The following is a 14,251-nucleotide window of genomic DNA, read 5'->3' as shown; positions in this document are numbered from 1 at the left end:
TCGTACCCAAATGTACACATGTGACAAAATGACCTCCAACTATACAGAGACATTGTACTCATGTCAGCTTCCTGATTATGATATTTTACTGTGGTTATGTAAGATGTAAATAACCACTGGAGGAGACTGGGTAGGGGTTACATGGGATCTGTGTGTATTATTTTGGCAAATTCTTGTGAAGCTATAGTTATTGCAAAATAAACAGTTAAAAAAAGTGAATACAACTTATTTCACTTTCCTCAATGCTAAATTATATTTTTTCTGACACTCAAATGCAATAAAAACAGGCTCTACACATTGCAGTCAATATTTTTCACCCCATCTATGGACAGGAGGCAGGCAATTTTCAAAAAAATAAGTATTATAGCATATTCATTCAACTATTGGATTGAGGCAGAATTGACTAGAATCAATGGATTTTGTCCAGTAACAAATTTATAGATATGATGAATGTTTTTAGGCTTTTACAAGACAGAAGAATATATAAGAATTGTAGGTTCATTATTTCAAAACTATTTTATGCTTTGAAAAGGTCTTCTGTGCTTTCATGATTGCTTAAATATTAAAAAGCTATTCTAGTTTTACCTCTGATTACAATTAGTATGAGTCCATCATTGGACATTGTTACGGTCTTGTTGGAAGTCAGAAAATGCATGTGAATTAAACATGTATGACATGATTAATATATTTATTATATGATCACTGTAAAGTAACAAACATTAATTTTAAAAAGTCAACATTTATTGAGAACTTCCCATGTATTATTTAATCTCACTGTATGGACGTTATGGTTTGGAGAGGTTAACTTGCTCAAGTTTACAAATGTAATCAGTTTTACATATGTATTTAATGGGTTTTATATAATTGAAGAAAAAGGTTATGAGGCAAACTGAAACTGTATAAATTGTTATATCTCCTATGTTTTGGAGCTGGGATTCTGAACACAGGTAATCTGATTCTAAAGCTCCTTATTCACTGTATAATATTTCTTTAAGAATGCTGTTTTAAGAATTGTGTCTAGAAGTACATCAAGGATTCTCGTTTTGCCTAAGACTAAGCTTAGTAAGAAATGAGACAATGACATACTCAGCAAAATGAAGAAGTAATCTAAGTTATTTTGTTTTACATTCTGCAAAGTGAAGATATAACTCCATCTTTTGATTGGAAATCAGAGCAAAGATTTTTCCTAAAGGGAGAGATTGTAAAATGACTAGCCTGTTTGCTTTTGAATATATGGTTTTCTTCTATCCTTCTGTAAGCAAAACAACTAACATTTCTCTAGGATAACTGGAAAAACTTATCAGGAGTCAATATAAATGAAGCTATAATAAATTTGTTTATTGTCTTAGTAGAAATGTAGCTGCACAGTATATTTTTAGAGGCTACTATTTCAGAATTGAGTGACCAAGATACTCGTTCACTTCATTTGCTATCTGTTGTATTTAGACGAGCTAGTGGAATTCATTCAAGGTCCACAAGGAGATATAATCACATATAAGTGGATTCTAATTATAACTGTATTTTAGGCCTGTATTTACTCACAGATTCTCAGTCTTCCCACAACTTTTCCCACCGGTTTCAGTATTACTTTAGTACAATCGATTGCATTATCTTGTAATTTATATTAAATATAGCAGTATGAAAATTGTACATTTTCAAAATTATCTTTCATTTTCTTTTAAAGAACACAGAGAAATTACTGCTTTTGTGGCACATTCTGTTACTTTACTTTTGTAGCATTAGGTATATTTCCAAGGTGCTCTTTGAGTATGTTTTAAATATGTCTGTTGCATATTTTATCTGCTATTTTGAAAACTGATTTGCCCAGCTTATTTGGGCATCATGAGATACTGATTGTGATTTTTCCAAGAACAAGGTAAGTGAATTACAATCTGGACATGAATTTCCGATCATTTCTGTTGATTGCTGTCTCTCCATAGTATTCTATTGTACCTGTCACTAGAGACTGCTGAGAAGTCATTGAGTGTTATCTCAGGTCTGTGTCCTGTGGTGTGTGGACCATTGTGTAACCTGAGGAATTGGAAATCCACCATATACAGAGGGAGGCATCCCTATTGTGTTAATTATAAGCGGTTTGTGTGTATTTTTATACATGTATGGCTTTTTTTGAAGAGGTTATAAATTCAAATTATTAAGAATCCTGATGGTGTATTTTCCAAGGTATTCCCTTTAATGATTTCAAATAAATGTTGAAGGGCGTAAAATAGCCAATTAATTCTGCCCTTCCTGTTGGTCCTCTTCAGGATGCAGCATCATAAGAAGATTAGACCTCCTTGTTATTTCTCAGTAATGTAGTAGTTCTTAACCATTTCTTGTATCTGATTTTTTTTATGATTTAATAAAGCTACCTCCCAAATACTAATTCTCTCTGAAGCTCACTCTCTTTCCTCACTGCACAGACAAATACACCCTGCCCCACAGGCACATTTACAGATACATAGCACACATACATGAACACACATGCACATGTATAAACATATATATGCCCACAGTTTTACAAATGATTTAATGCGGTTCCAGATTAAGTGTTTCTGCATAGAGATTACAGAGTTTTTGTTACTGAAACTTAAAAGCTCCCTTTGCTCCATCTGCACTATTAATAATAGCATTATATCTTCCCCCGGTACTGTTAGCAGAGCCTGAGCAGCAGAGAGACCAGCTTTCTCATCAATGAAGAAACAATGGTAAGCAGTGACCAGTATTATCCTTTCTCGCATGGACACAAATGGGGCATCTTTTTGTAGTCTGCAATGATGATGCTCTTTTCCAGTTCAGTTATTTGACATGCTCTCATACATGGTATTTGAGAATGTATTACTTTAGAAAAAAAAATCAGTTTCTTTAGGTGGGGGAAAAACACATCAGACGTATCAGTGAGAATGACACACTGAGTATAACACTTTGCTTGGATTTTATTTTTTCTATGAGAAATGAAGGTTCTAAGAGGTGTAATGACTTGACCAAAGTTATTGATATGTTTAAGGGGTTGATGCTTGACTAGCACTCAAGTTTTTGAGGCTTAGTTCAGTATTCTTTCTTCACTGCATCACTCTTCTTGTCTTGAAGTACATGCCTGGGGATAATCATGAAAAAGTACAATTCATTTAAAAATCAAACTTAAATATCAATTAAAAGGTTGGTAAGAGGACCTGAAAGTTTTCATTAGTTGCCTCGTAAGTAAAAAATGCTGTTTGGGAAGATGGGGAAATAGAGTTATATTCCTATACTGATAATTTTAGCAAGGGTGATAGTTTGCTTTTCACTAGGGTACTAATCTTTAGTGTTTTGGAATGAGGATTGTGATATTGACCAAATTAAAACAATTGAAATGTTGTTGGTTTCTTTTCTTTTTTAATTTATTTTTACTTTTTTTTTTTTACTACATAAAGCATTTTTACATGATTCCAAAGTTGAAATCCACAGATCAAATAACATTTAGATGAGCCTAAAGCTTATACAATTTTGATATCACTCTTTAAGAAACATATGGAAAAATATTTTCCTTTAAAATATTTACAAAAATATTTTACCACGAGAACGCATTGCTAGAGTCCTTCCTAAACCCTTGGAAGGGGTAGATGCAAGGAAGATGCCCTGAAGATTAGACTTTATTAGCTTGAAGGTAAATCTGTCTTAGGTTGAAAATATGAAACAAAGTGTTTTCAGAGAAATCTTTCTTCTTTGTCCTCTCAGTCTTTTTGTGTAATAGTTACCATTTTTGTTTGGTTTATTTTTCCAATGCTATTACAAATGTTGCTAAAATGAATACCCTTGGGAATTAGTCTTATAATATTTTGGTCATTTCATTTTTCTACATGGAATTCATTTATCAGAGAACAAAGGTATATATAGTAATTTGTAATTTTCCCATATATTGCCAAATTCCCCTGCCCTTTGTGTTTGTAACAAACCTATGAGAGTTCCTGTTTCCCCCCAAACCTATCAGCAGTGTGTTGTTATGCTTTTAGATTCTTGCCTGTCTCATGGTACTGAGATAGATAATGGCTATTGGGAGCTATTTCACTTGGCACAGTATCTTAGTATCATTTAAAATTGCATTTCTCACAACATGTGTGAGAAATTCATCTTTTTCTACATTGAGTGGTCATTTAAATTTATTTTGCTATGTCACTCTGTTCATATATCTTGTCCATTTCCTGTCAGGTTTTTTTTTTTACTCTTGATTTTTTTGGAGCTCTTTATATATATTTATTGTTATCTCCTTGCCTGTGACAGAAGTTGCAGATACTTTCCTCAAATATGTTAAATACATGTAATTTAATTTTTAAATTCTAAGTGACTTTAAAATGATATATGATATTTGATTCACTATGTTGACATTGTCTTTGATTAAACAGTATGTTGTTAAACAGTAGGCTTCTTTTTAAAAATATACTTTATTTTATTATAGTTTTAGATTTTATTATAAATCTATTTATTATAAATAAAATCTAAACAGAGTTTCTTATACCCCACACTTATTTTCTCCTATTATTAGAATCTTACATTAGTATGGTACATTTGTAACAATTAATGAACCTATATTGGTGCATTATTATCAAATAAAGTTCATGCTTTATCCAGATTTCCTTCGTTTTCCCCTAAGATCCTTTTCCTATTCCAATATTTCATTGAGGATGCAGCATTGCACTTAGTAGTCATGTCTCCTCAGGCTCCTCTTGGTTGTGACAGTTTCATGTACTTCTTTTGATTTTTATATCCTTCACAGCTTTGAGGAGTACTGGTCAGGTATTTTGTAGAATGCCCTTCAATTGGGACTTTCCTGATTTTTTTTTTTTATGATTAGACTTGGATTATGTGTTTTTGGAGGAAATAATAGAAGTGTTGTTCTCTTCATGTCATATCAAGGGTATATTCTATCAACATGACTTAATCACCCTTAATGTTTTAACCTTGATTACCTGGCTTGAAGTAATGTTTAGCAGATTTATTCAATGTAAAGTTATTCTTTTGTTTTTTTTTTCTCCCTTTCCATACTGCATTCTTCAGATGAAAGTCACTATTTGCAGCCTACACAAAAGGATTGGGATTATGCTCTCCCTCCTTATAGGTGAATCCATTATTTGGAATTGTTTTTGTGTGTAGGGGAGATCTTTCTTCCTTTCTTTTTGTCAGTGTGTACTTACAGATATTTATTTTATACTTTATGTTATAAACCAAATACTACTTTATTTTCTTGCTCAAATTTTTCTAGTTTTGGCTATTGGAAGTGTTTTGTTTTGTTTTGTTTTGTTTTGTGACAGCATCTTGCTCTGTTGCCCAGGCTGGAGTCTAGTGACATGATCATAGTTCACTGCAGCCTTAGATTCCTTGGCCCAAGTAATCCTCTCACCTCGGCCTCCCTGAGATTACAGGAGTACACCACCACATCCAGCTAATTATTATTATTATTATTATTATTATTATTATTATTATTATTATTTTGGAAATTGGGTCTCACTCTGTTGGTCCGGCTGCTCTCAAATTTCTGGGCTCAAGCAGTCCTCCCATCTCAGCTTCCTGAGTGGTTGGAATTACAAGACATAAGCCACTTCACTTGGCTGGAAGCTTTTCAGTTGACTCCTGTGTTTCCTTGGTATACCCCTATTATTGTGTTTAGTTTTGTTTTGAGTATTTTTCTGCTTTCTGACAAGATGCTCCAAATTCATTTTGTACATTTCCTGCCTCAGTCCTAGAATCAACTGTGTACCCAGGGAAGGTTTTTTTTTAAAATTTATCATAGAAATATCACAAAAGAAAAATCTGTATAAATTAGGGTCCTGTTAGGCCTACTCAGTGTAGGATAATTTGAGAAGGACTTCTTAAAAAGACTTTTACAAAGATGGGGTGTAAGGGAATCTCAGCATATATAGGTCTAGTAATCTTGAATTTATTAAAATCCATAGAACTGAAGGGAATAGGCTAAGGATAACTTAGTGGAACCCAGAAGGAAGAAGTCATATACTACAGACATTATCAAGAGGCTCAATGATCTTTGGTGAGGGGACACAACCTTCCTGCATTCAACCTTAGGAAGAAAAACACTATCTATTCTTTCCAATCATTCGTGAGAAGCAAGAGGTCAAGGGAGCTCTTTGCTTACCTGCACAGGACAAAAAGCAGGGTGGAGAGGAGTGGAGAGGGAATGTGCTGGGATAAACCAACATAATATCACTGGATATGTTTTTGGGTAAAAAAAAATGGAGTCTTGCAGTTCCTACTGTGATGATTATGACAGAAACTCTATATCGGTTATTTTATAAATATATAATAATTACTGTAATTTAAAATTCTGTTTGAAACAAAATAGTGAAAAGTGGATGAGTACCTAAATGATTACACAGATTGTCAGTATAGAAAGGTCACTAAAGCCACTAAATGAAATATAGAAAGATGGAAACTATTATGCTTAAGAGAACCTATCTTAGAGTGACTACTGTAGGGGATTGGACAGAATAGTTTGGTAAGTATTTAGAGTTTAGTAAGCAAAGAATGGGAATTGAAAAGACACACTAAAGGTTGCTTAAATAATGACAGATATGCAATTAACAGATTTTGAAGGAGTATGGGCCTTGATAACCTCAAGGATGATATTCCAAATATTTAATAACTGATATGGCATAGGCACAAACCAATCAGAAGGAGTCTTTGAGTAAAATGACAAGAAGCAATTAGTATGATATTAGCACAGTATTTATAATTGATCTGTGCATATATTTAGATATTATCACCTTATGATTCAGTCATTAATTCAGTCTCCTAGTGATTTCATCCAGTTTCATTGCTTTAAATACAATTGATATGCCATCTCAATTCTCAAATTTAAGTTTCAAGCGTAGTTATTTCTCCTCAACTTCACTTTTAAATATCCAAATGCTTTCTCAGCATATGCATGTGGATGTCTAAAAGCTATCTCAAGATTAATATGTCCAAAATGTAATTCTTTATCTTCCCCTGCAAAAAAACTGCTTGTGTGAAGTCTTTCACATCCCAACAACACGCAATATATTCTTTTCGTTGCTCACATCAGAAATTTATAAAAAAAGTTTTCATCTTCATTGGTTCTAGATTAGAGACAATAAAATGCACCCATTTTAAGTGTGTAGTTTGATGAGTTTTAACAAACTATAATTTATGTAGAAAATTTCCATTACCTCAAAAATTTCCCTTTAGCAGTTTTCTCCCTACCATATTCTAGCAACCGCTGATTTGTTTTTCTTTCTAATGTAATATATAAATGGGATTTTACAGTATACGCTAATTTGTATCTGGCTTCTGGCTGCTTTTGCTCATCACAGTGTTTTGAAGACTCATCCAAAACTCCAAATATTATTAATAAATTGATTCTTTTTGAATATATCTGTACTACAGATATTATTGTTTGTTTTATTGCTCAGTAATATTTCATTGTATGGATATACTGAAATTTATTTGTCCACTCATCCATTGATGGATATTTGGATAGTTTTCAGTTTCAAGACCATTATGAATAAGGCTGTTATGAACATTCATGTAAGAAGTGTTTTTAGAGATGTATGTTTTCATTAATCTCGGGTAATTTCCTGGGAGTACAATTTCTGGGTCATGTGGAAAATATAGGTGTAACTTTATGTAAAACTGTCACACTATTTTTAAAAGTGGTTGTACCATTTTTTATTCCTACCAGCAATGTACGAGCTATTTGCTGTACATCTTCACCAACATTTGATATTGATATTGATATTGATAGCTTTTTAATTTCAGTAATTCTAGTGGATAGGTAGTAGTATCTTGTGATTTCAATTCTCATTTCTTTTTTAAATAATGATGTTGCCCATCTTTTCATGGGCATATTGGACATTCATAGATACTCTTTTATGAACTGTTCAAATCTTTTCTGCATTTTAAAAAATTGAGTTGATTATCTTTGTATTGACTTGTAAGAGTTGTTTATGTGTTCTGGATGTGAGACCATTGTCAGCCTTACTTATTGTGAACATTTTCTTCCAGTTTGTTCCTTGCCTTTTCATTTACATACAGTGTTTTTAGAAGTATAGAAATTCAGTTTCTCATATTTTATCTTTTATCATCCATTCTTTTTATGTTCTATTTAAGAAATATTTGCCTACAGCAAAGTAGGGGAGATTTTCTAAGATTTTCTTCAGTTTTATAGTTTTAGTTTTTATGTTTAGGTCTGTGATCCATGGAAGTCATAATGTGGCCCTGCATAGTCCTTTAGTGTGGGACTCTTTCATTTCTCTTAACAATTCTTTAATGAATTTAGGGAAAACATCTGAGAAAAATAGTAACCTGTGAATCTCATGAAAGATACCGAGAAAATAAAAATACTGAGATGAAAAATTTCAGGCCATCAGAATAATATAGGTTAAAATATATTTTATGTAATGACCAACATTTGTCTTGTATCTTTTGTATTTTAAAATAACATAAATATTAACTCCTCTGTCTACATATAGAAGACATTAGTTTACAGGGCAGGAATTTTCCCTCCAATAGTCACCAGTTGCTTAGACTTCTTCAGCCTATTCCAGGACGAGACTAGGTTAAGTAATTGTATTGGATTATTTATCCATGCATTACACTATAAAATACACTCAATTCTTGCTCATTTATGCTATAGGTTTGGTTTTCTTTCAAATATAGTTGAGTATCCCAGATATTTTTAGGTAATTGACCCTGTATTTTAAGTAATGACCATGTAATTGAAGATTGGAGATAAATCAGCATCTGAATAACTGAATGACTTTTTATGTATTCTATTATATTGCATGCTCATTAAATTAAAAAAAAAAAAACCTGGGTAAACTTTCCATACTACACATCATCTCAGTATAAATGTAGTAATTTTACTTTCTTTTCCTGGTATATACAGGCATACTTAACAAAATATCTATTTTACTTTATATTTTTATTATTTTCATGTTTTCCTTTATTATTATTATTTTTCTCTTCTCTTCCTTAATTACATCCTTTGCAGGGACATAGATGGAGCTGGAGGCCATTATCCTTAGCAAACTAACACAAAAACAGAAAACCAAATACTGCATGTTCTCACTGATAAGTGGGAGCTAAATGTTGAGAACACATGGACTCATAGAAGGAAACAACAAATGGGATCTTTTGGAGGGTAGAGGATGGGAGGAGAGAGAGAAGCAGGAAAAATAAAGACTGGGTACTATGCTTAATAACTGGGTGATGAAATAATCTGTACAACCAATCCCCATGACACATATTTCCTTATGTAACAAATCTGCACATCCTGCACATGTACTCCTGAACTTAAAAAAAAGTTGAAATAAATAAAATAAAATATAAATCCACAAATATTTATTATTTTTAGTCACTATTTAAAGAATTTAGGAAAATTTACTTGAGTCTCCTTATTTTCTTTACATGTTTATTGCTTTCTTCCCATTTTTTCTTCTTTTTTTCCTTGCTAATTTCTATCCTCCAGTTTGAAATATCTCTCTCACACACACACACACACACACACACACACACACTTATAAAATGATCATACCAAGGGTTAGTTTGTCTGTGTCTGTTTTTTGGAATCTTTACTGTAATTCTGGGCAGGAAGTGCTAATTCTTTATTGGTTGCTTCACAGCCTGCAAAGCGATTCAATTTGTTCCTGAGGCGGCGGCTTATGGTAAAACCAGTGCTGAATGATGCTGCTTATGCTCTGAATGGCTGCAGTGGTAGCCTTAGTTATTTTTCTTCTAATGAATGCTTTGATTTGGGGGAACATTGTCCCTAATTCCTAGTCCCCAGGCAACTGAAGTTTAAGAATAGTGATTCTTAATTTGTTCTGGATTTGGATTAAATCTATAGATCCTCTTCCTAAAATGTATACACATTCTCACACACACACACACAATTCATTCAGTTTCAGAGGTTTATGAACTCTCATCAGGAATGCAGGGTTTTATTTTGTTTTGTTTTCACACAGAGTCTTACTCTGTCACCCAGGCTGGAGTGCAGTGGTGCAATTACAGCTCACTGCAGCCTCGACCTCCCTGGCTCAGGTAATCCTCCCACCTCAGCCTTCTGAGTAACTGGGACCACAGGGGCACACCACCATGCTCAGCTAATTTTTGTATTTTTAGGAGAGATGAGTGGTTTCACCATGTTGTCCAGGCTGGTCTTGGACTCCTGAGCTCAAGCAGTCATCTCACCTTGGACTCTCAAAGTGCTGGGATTACAGGCATAAACCACCACACCCAGCTGGTAATTCAGGTGTTTGAACCACAGAATAAGTACATCTTTTACAGAGAAGCCACTCAGATATTTACATAATTACAAATAGATATTCTAAGGACAAATCAAATATAAACATAAACAAATGCACACACGTACTACAAAATATATTTATATTATGTTTTGAGCAAAACAAAAGCATGATGTGTGTTAGTAACATTCAGTTATATGTGACAGAATTATCAGATTTTTCTGCCTCAACCTTAACTGATTTTTATTAGTAGTCCTGAGACATGTCCCTCATGTTGACTTACAAGGCTCCCAGTGATTTTTTCCCATATTTAAAACAGATTTACAGTGTATCATCAGGGTGTGATATAGTGATAGAAATTTGTGTTTTCCTAGCTAGCCTTTGGCTGTCAGAAGGACAATATGTATACCTATTTTTGACTGAGCACTCCGGAAAATCACTGGAGTTACTATTCTCTTAGCTACTTTGTCTATTTTCTAGTTGTTGAATACTCTGAATATGAGTTTTGTTAGTTCATATGTGCACATGTTCTGTTACCAGAACTGCTCTTTGTGTACCCAGATTTAGCTTATGTAAACAATACAAGTACCTGTAAATATATTAGTTTTTGAAAACAAAACAGAAAACAACAAAAAAAACCCTCTATCATACAAAATATGACTGTCACAGACTTAGAGCAAGAGGACTGTTTTTTTCTTCTAATTTTTGAGCTTTGATTTTATTTAGTCTAAGTAGTATATTATTTCTGCCTCTGTTGCCTTCCAAGAATTTTGGTGAATTTCATAAGATGCTAATGCTGTGATGATTTATAAGAGTGCCAATGATTTGTTTGGGTTTGTTTTTTCTTTCTTTTCAAGTTTTAGTGATTTATAATCCAAGTATAGTGTGATAGCAGTTTGATTGTTCTCAGGTTCTTTTACTTTCTTTTAGGAAATAGGAGATGATTATGCATCCTTTGGCTGAGGTGAAGAGAACTCACATAACATTTGAGTTACTATATCTTGGCACTTAATCTCTGGGTTCCCTAGATTTTTTTTTTTTAATTCTTAGTTCCCTTTTCCGCACATTCTTCCTGTGCATTGGGAGCTAGTTTTTTTCTGAGACACATCAGCTTTGCGTCAGCTATGTAAATGCACTTACTTTGTTCACAGACCACAGATCAAACATGAGACTTATGGCTTATTTGCGTATAACTGATCCTCATCCATTCCCTTTTCTGGGAGGCCTGTCTCACCTGACTTGGGTAAAAAAATCCCATAGGGTATAATAAAAGAAACTCATGAATTAATAGAAACACTAGTTGTGAAAATTAAAACCATATAGTTACTCATTCGCATGTGAGCTAAAGCAATTGGAAAATTATCTCATTGACAGCCACTGTATTATCTATTTGCATAATTCTAAGTGTAATAATACATGTAGGCTAGCAGGAATATTAAGTATTAGATATAAACTTTAAAGAAAACCAAATCAGTCAAACACGAAATTTATTTCTTCTGAAGCTCTGTCATGTTTTTGCTGTTTTTAAAGTGAAGGAACTAATGAACTAACTACACAATATGTGAAAGTTGAACTTGTAAGTGTAATTATTATACTAAGATAATTCATGCAAATTTAAAGAAAGGATTGATTTTTGCTCACCTGGGAAATTGATGTTGAAGGGCGAGTTGCATGAAACCTAACTTGTGATGCCAGCTAATAAGCTACCTGCTTTCTAATATTTAACTGCACCTTGATTTTATTTTAATCCTTACAAAGTTGAATTAGGAAGTGACAATTTTATAAAAACATAGAATAAACATTAATCATAAATTTATTTTCTTATAGTGTGACTCCATTAATTGGTCTGTAATTAATTATACCCCCAAAGTTGTGTGTAGCCATGAATTATTTAGTGGACTAAGTGATATCTTGTTTAATGAAGAGAACAAGTCAGTCTCTGAATGTACATTTTGAGATCAATTTATACATATATTCATTTCATATTTTGGTATGTTTGCAGCATTTTTGTTGTACGTGCATGTAGTTAACATGCTTATCTTCCTCCCGAGTCATTATTGCTTAATCTTTTATATGGAATTTCACTTTATAAAAGAAAGCATAATCTGTTGCTGAAACCTCTGGTTATTTGTCTTGACCAAATTATAAATAATTCCTTTTGTGCTTTTGCCATTTCAGAATAAAACTATAATTTACAATTGTGTCATTTATGTCTCCTGCAGTTTCAAAAAAATCAGCAAAGCAAAGATTCTATCTTCTTCCGAGATGGGATTAGGCAAATTGATTTTGTGCTTTCCTACGTTGATGACATAAAGAAAGATGCAGAGTTAAAGGCGGTAAGTGCATTATAACAGAAGTGGGAATAATAAAAAGAAGCACATTTTATAATTTCACATGGATATCTGGATTGAATTATGTTATAAAAGTGAGAGGCCCTGAAGTGTTACTGAAAACTGAAACTGAGTGAGATAACTGTAAAGTAGGCAGCCTAAGAATAGACATGTAAAGTCAATGTTTTTTTTGGATATTTTGCATACTAACTTATTTTTGTTCTTCTTCCAAGTAACTGATTCTTTTTATAGCTCACTTTAGATATTAAATGTAACATCCAAAATTTGAGGTATGTGTCTGAATATAATAATTACCTTTTGTATGATATTTTCATTTTGGAAATGTATGACTAATCCATTCCTCCAGGTATAGCTTTTATATTGTACTCTATTCCTGATTCTGTTTTATTTGTATTACACATCACTTTATGAGTTTATTTATTCATGTTTTTACTTGTTTGCTGTCTCCAACACTATAAATTAAGTTTATGAGACCAAGCACTTCGTCTTGTTCACCGCTATGTACCCAAATCCTAGAACAATGGTTGGAGTATAACGGATGCTCAATAAATACTCAATATTTGAAATCATAAATTAATCCATTTTTATACACATATGTGTGTGCATACACACACATTTACTTATGTACTTACAACATAAATGTCATATAAAATAAAAATAAAAAATGAAGATATTATTCCCACAAGACTCCGTACATATACAGGTCTGTCCCTTTTTTCCACCCACTGCCTGGAAAGCCTTCTACCAGGCCTCTGAAATTCATGACCTGTCATCATTTTCATCTCTTCTCTGAACATTCCCTTCAAACCTCTTTGAGGTTTTTTGCTTTCCATAGCAGTCCTCTCAAGTGATGGTTACTTTTCTTTACACAACATTTCCCTAGAGATGGGGTAAATGCTGCTTGCCCTCCTTGTATCTTGTTGATTATACTGTGTTCTCCTTCACTTGTCCCTGAAATTCCTGAGATTTAAATCTATCAGATTTATTATTATCCTGCATTGTTTTTGTCATTTATCTGTCTCTGCATCTTCTATTCCTCAACAATTTTAGCTCCTGGATCACTGTCAGTCTTTCCAGCAATCTTTTAAAATCATTGATTATATCAATTCATACTTAGATGATTATTTTGACACTCTGGCCTCTCTGTTCCTTGAACTCCCTTTTCCAATGATCTTAGCTTCTACTCAGCCATTCACTCACCTAGAACTTGTCATTACTAATAACTGCAACTCTTTATAATTTCATTTTACATGTACAACTGTCTGATTATACCTCAAATCTTTCTGATCCACATTCTTCCTCTTTCAACCTCACCAGGACCAGATAAGATGCAATCATCTTACTGCTTTTTGCTGCTCTTATTCCCCTCTCAATCTTTATTCAGCTTATGTCTCGTGGTCAACAATTGTAATTATGCTGTTACATATCCCATCAAGTCCCTTGCCCCTCTCCCAGTTGTACTTGACAAAATAACAACTTTAGTTAAACCCAGCCCCACCTACTACATGCCAGCACACATGCAGAAAGGAAAACTTACAATTTACTGACTGACTTTACCTTATATTTGTGCCCATGGACCTTAACTGGGTCCTTATGCTGTGTGGCAATCATACTTTCCTTCCATATTCTGTTGTCTCCCACTTTCTTAGA

At 33.2% G+C, this 14,251-nt stretch overlaps 1 protein-coding gene across 4 annotated transcripts in view; it reads left to right on the top strand.

Moving 5' to 3' along the window:
- The window catches only part of ANO5 (anoctamin 5), a 92,027-nt gene that overhangs the window by 16,178 nt on the left and 61,598 nt on the right, over positions 1-14,251 (top strand). Inside the window, exons 3-5 of one of the 4 annotated variants that reach the window (XM_054439119.2) lie at positions 2,655-2,705; positions 9,630-9,671; positions 12,473-12,586. In XM_054439119.2, the coding sequence (XP_054295094.1) occupies positions 2,655-2,705; positions 9,630-9,671; positions 12,473-12,586 (207 nt within the window). The remainder of the gene's footprint in view (positions 1-2,654; positions 2,706-9,629; positions 9,672-12,472; positions 12,587-14,251) is intronic. The other 3 variants (XM_054439121.2, XM_054439120.2, XM_063671064.1) reach the window with 3 other exon arrangements.

Source organism: Pongo pygmaeus, chromosome 9 (assembly GCF_028885625.2).
Source record: "Pongo pygmaeus isolate AG05252 chromosome 9, NHGRI_mPonPyg2-v2.0_pri, whole genome shotgun sequence".
Taxonomy (NCBI): domain Eukaryota; kingdom Metazoa; phylum Chordata; class Mammalia; order Primates; family Hominidae; genus Pongo; species Pongo pygmaeus.
This window is presented reverse-complemented; position numbering and strand designations above follow the sequence as displayed.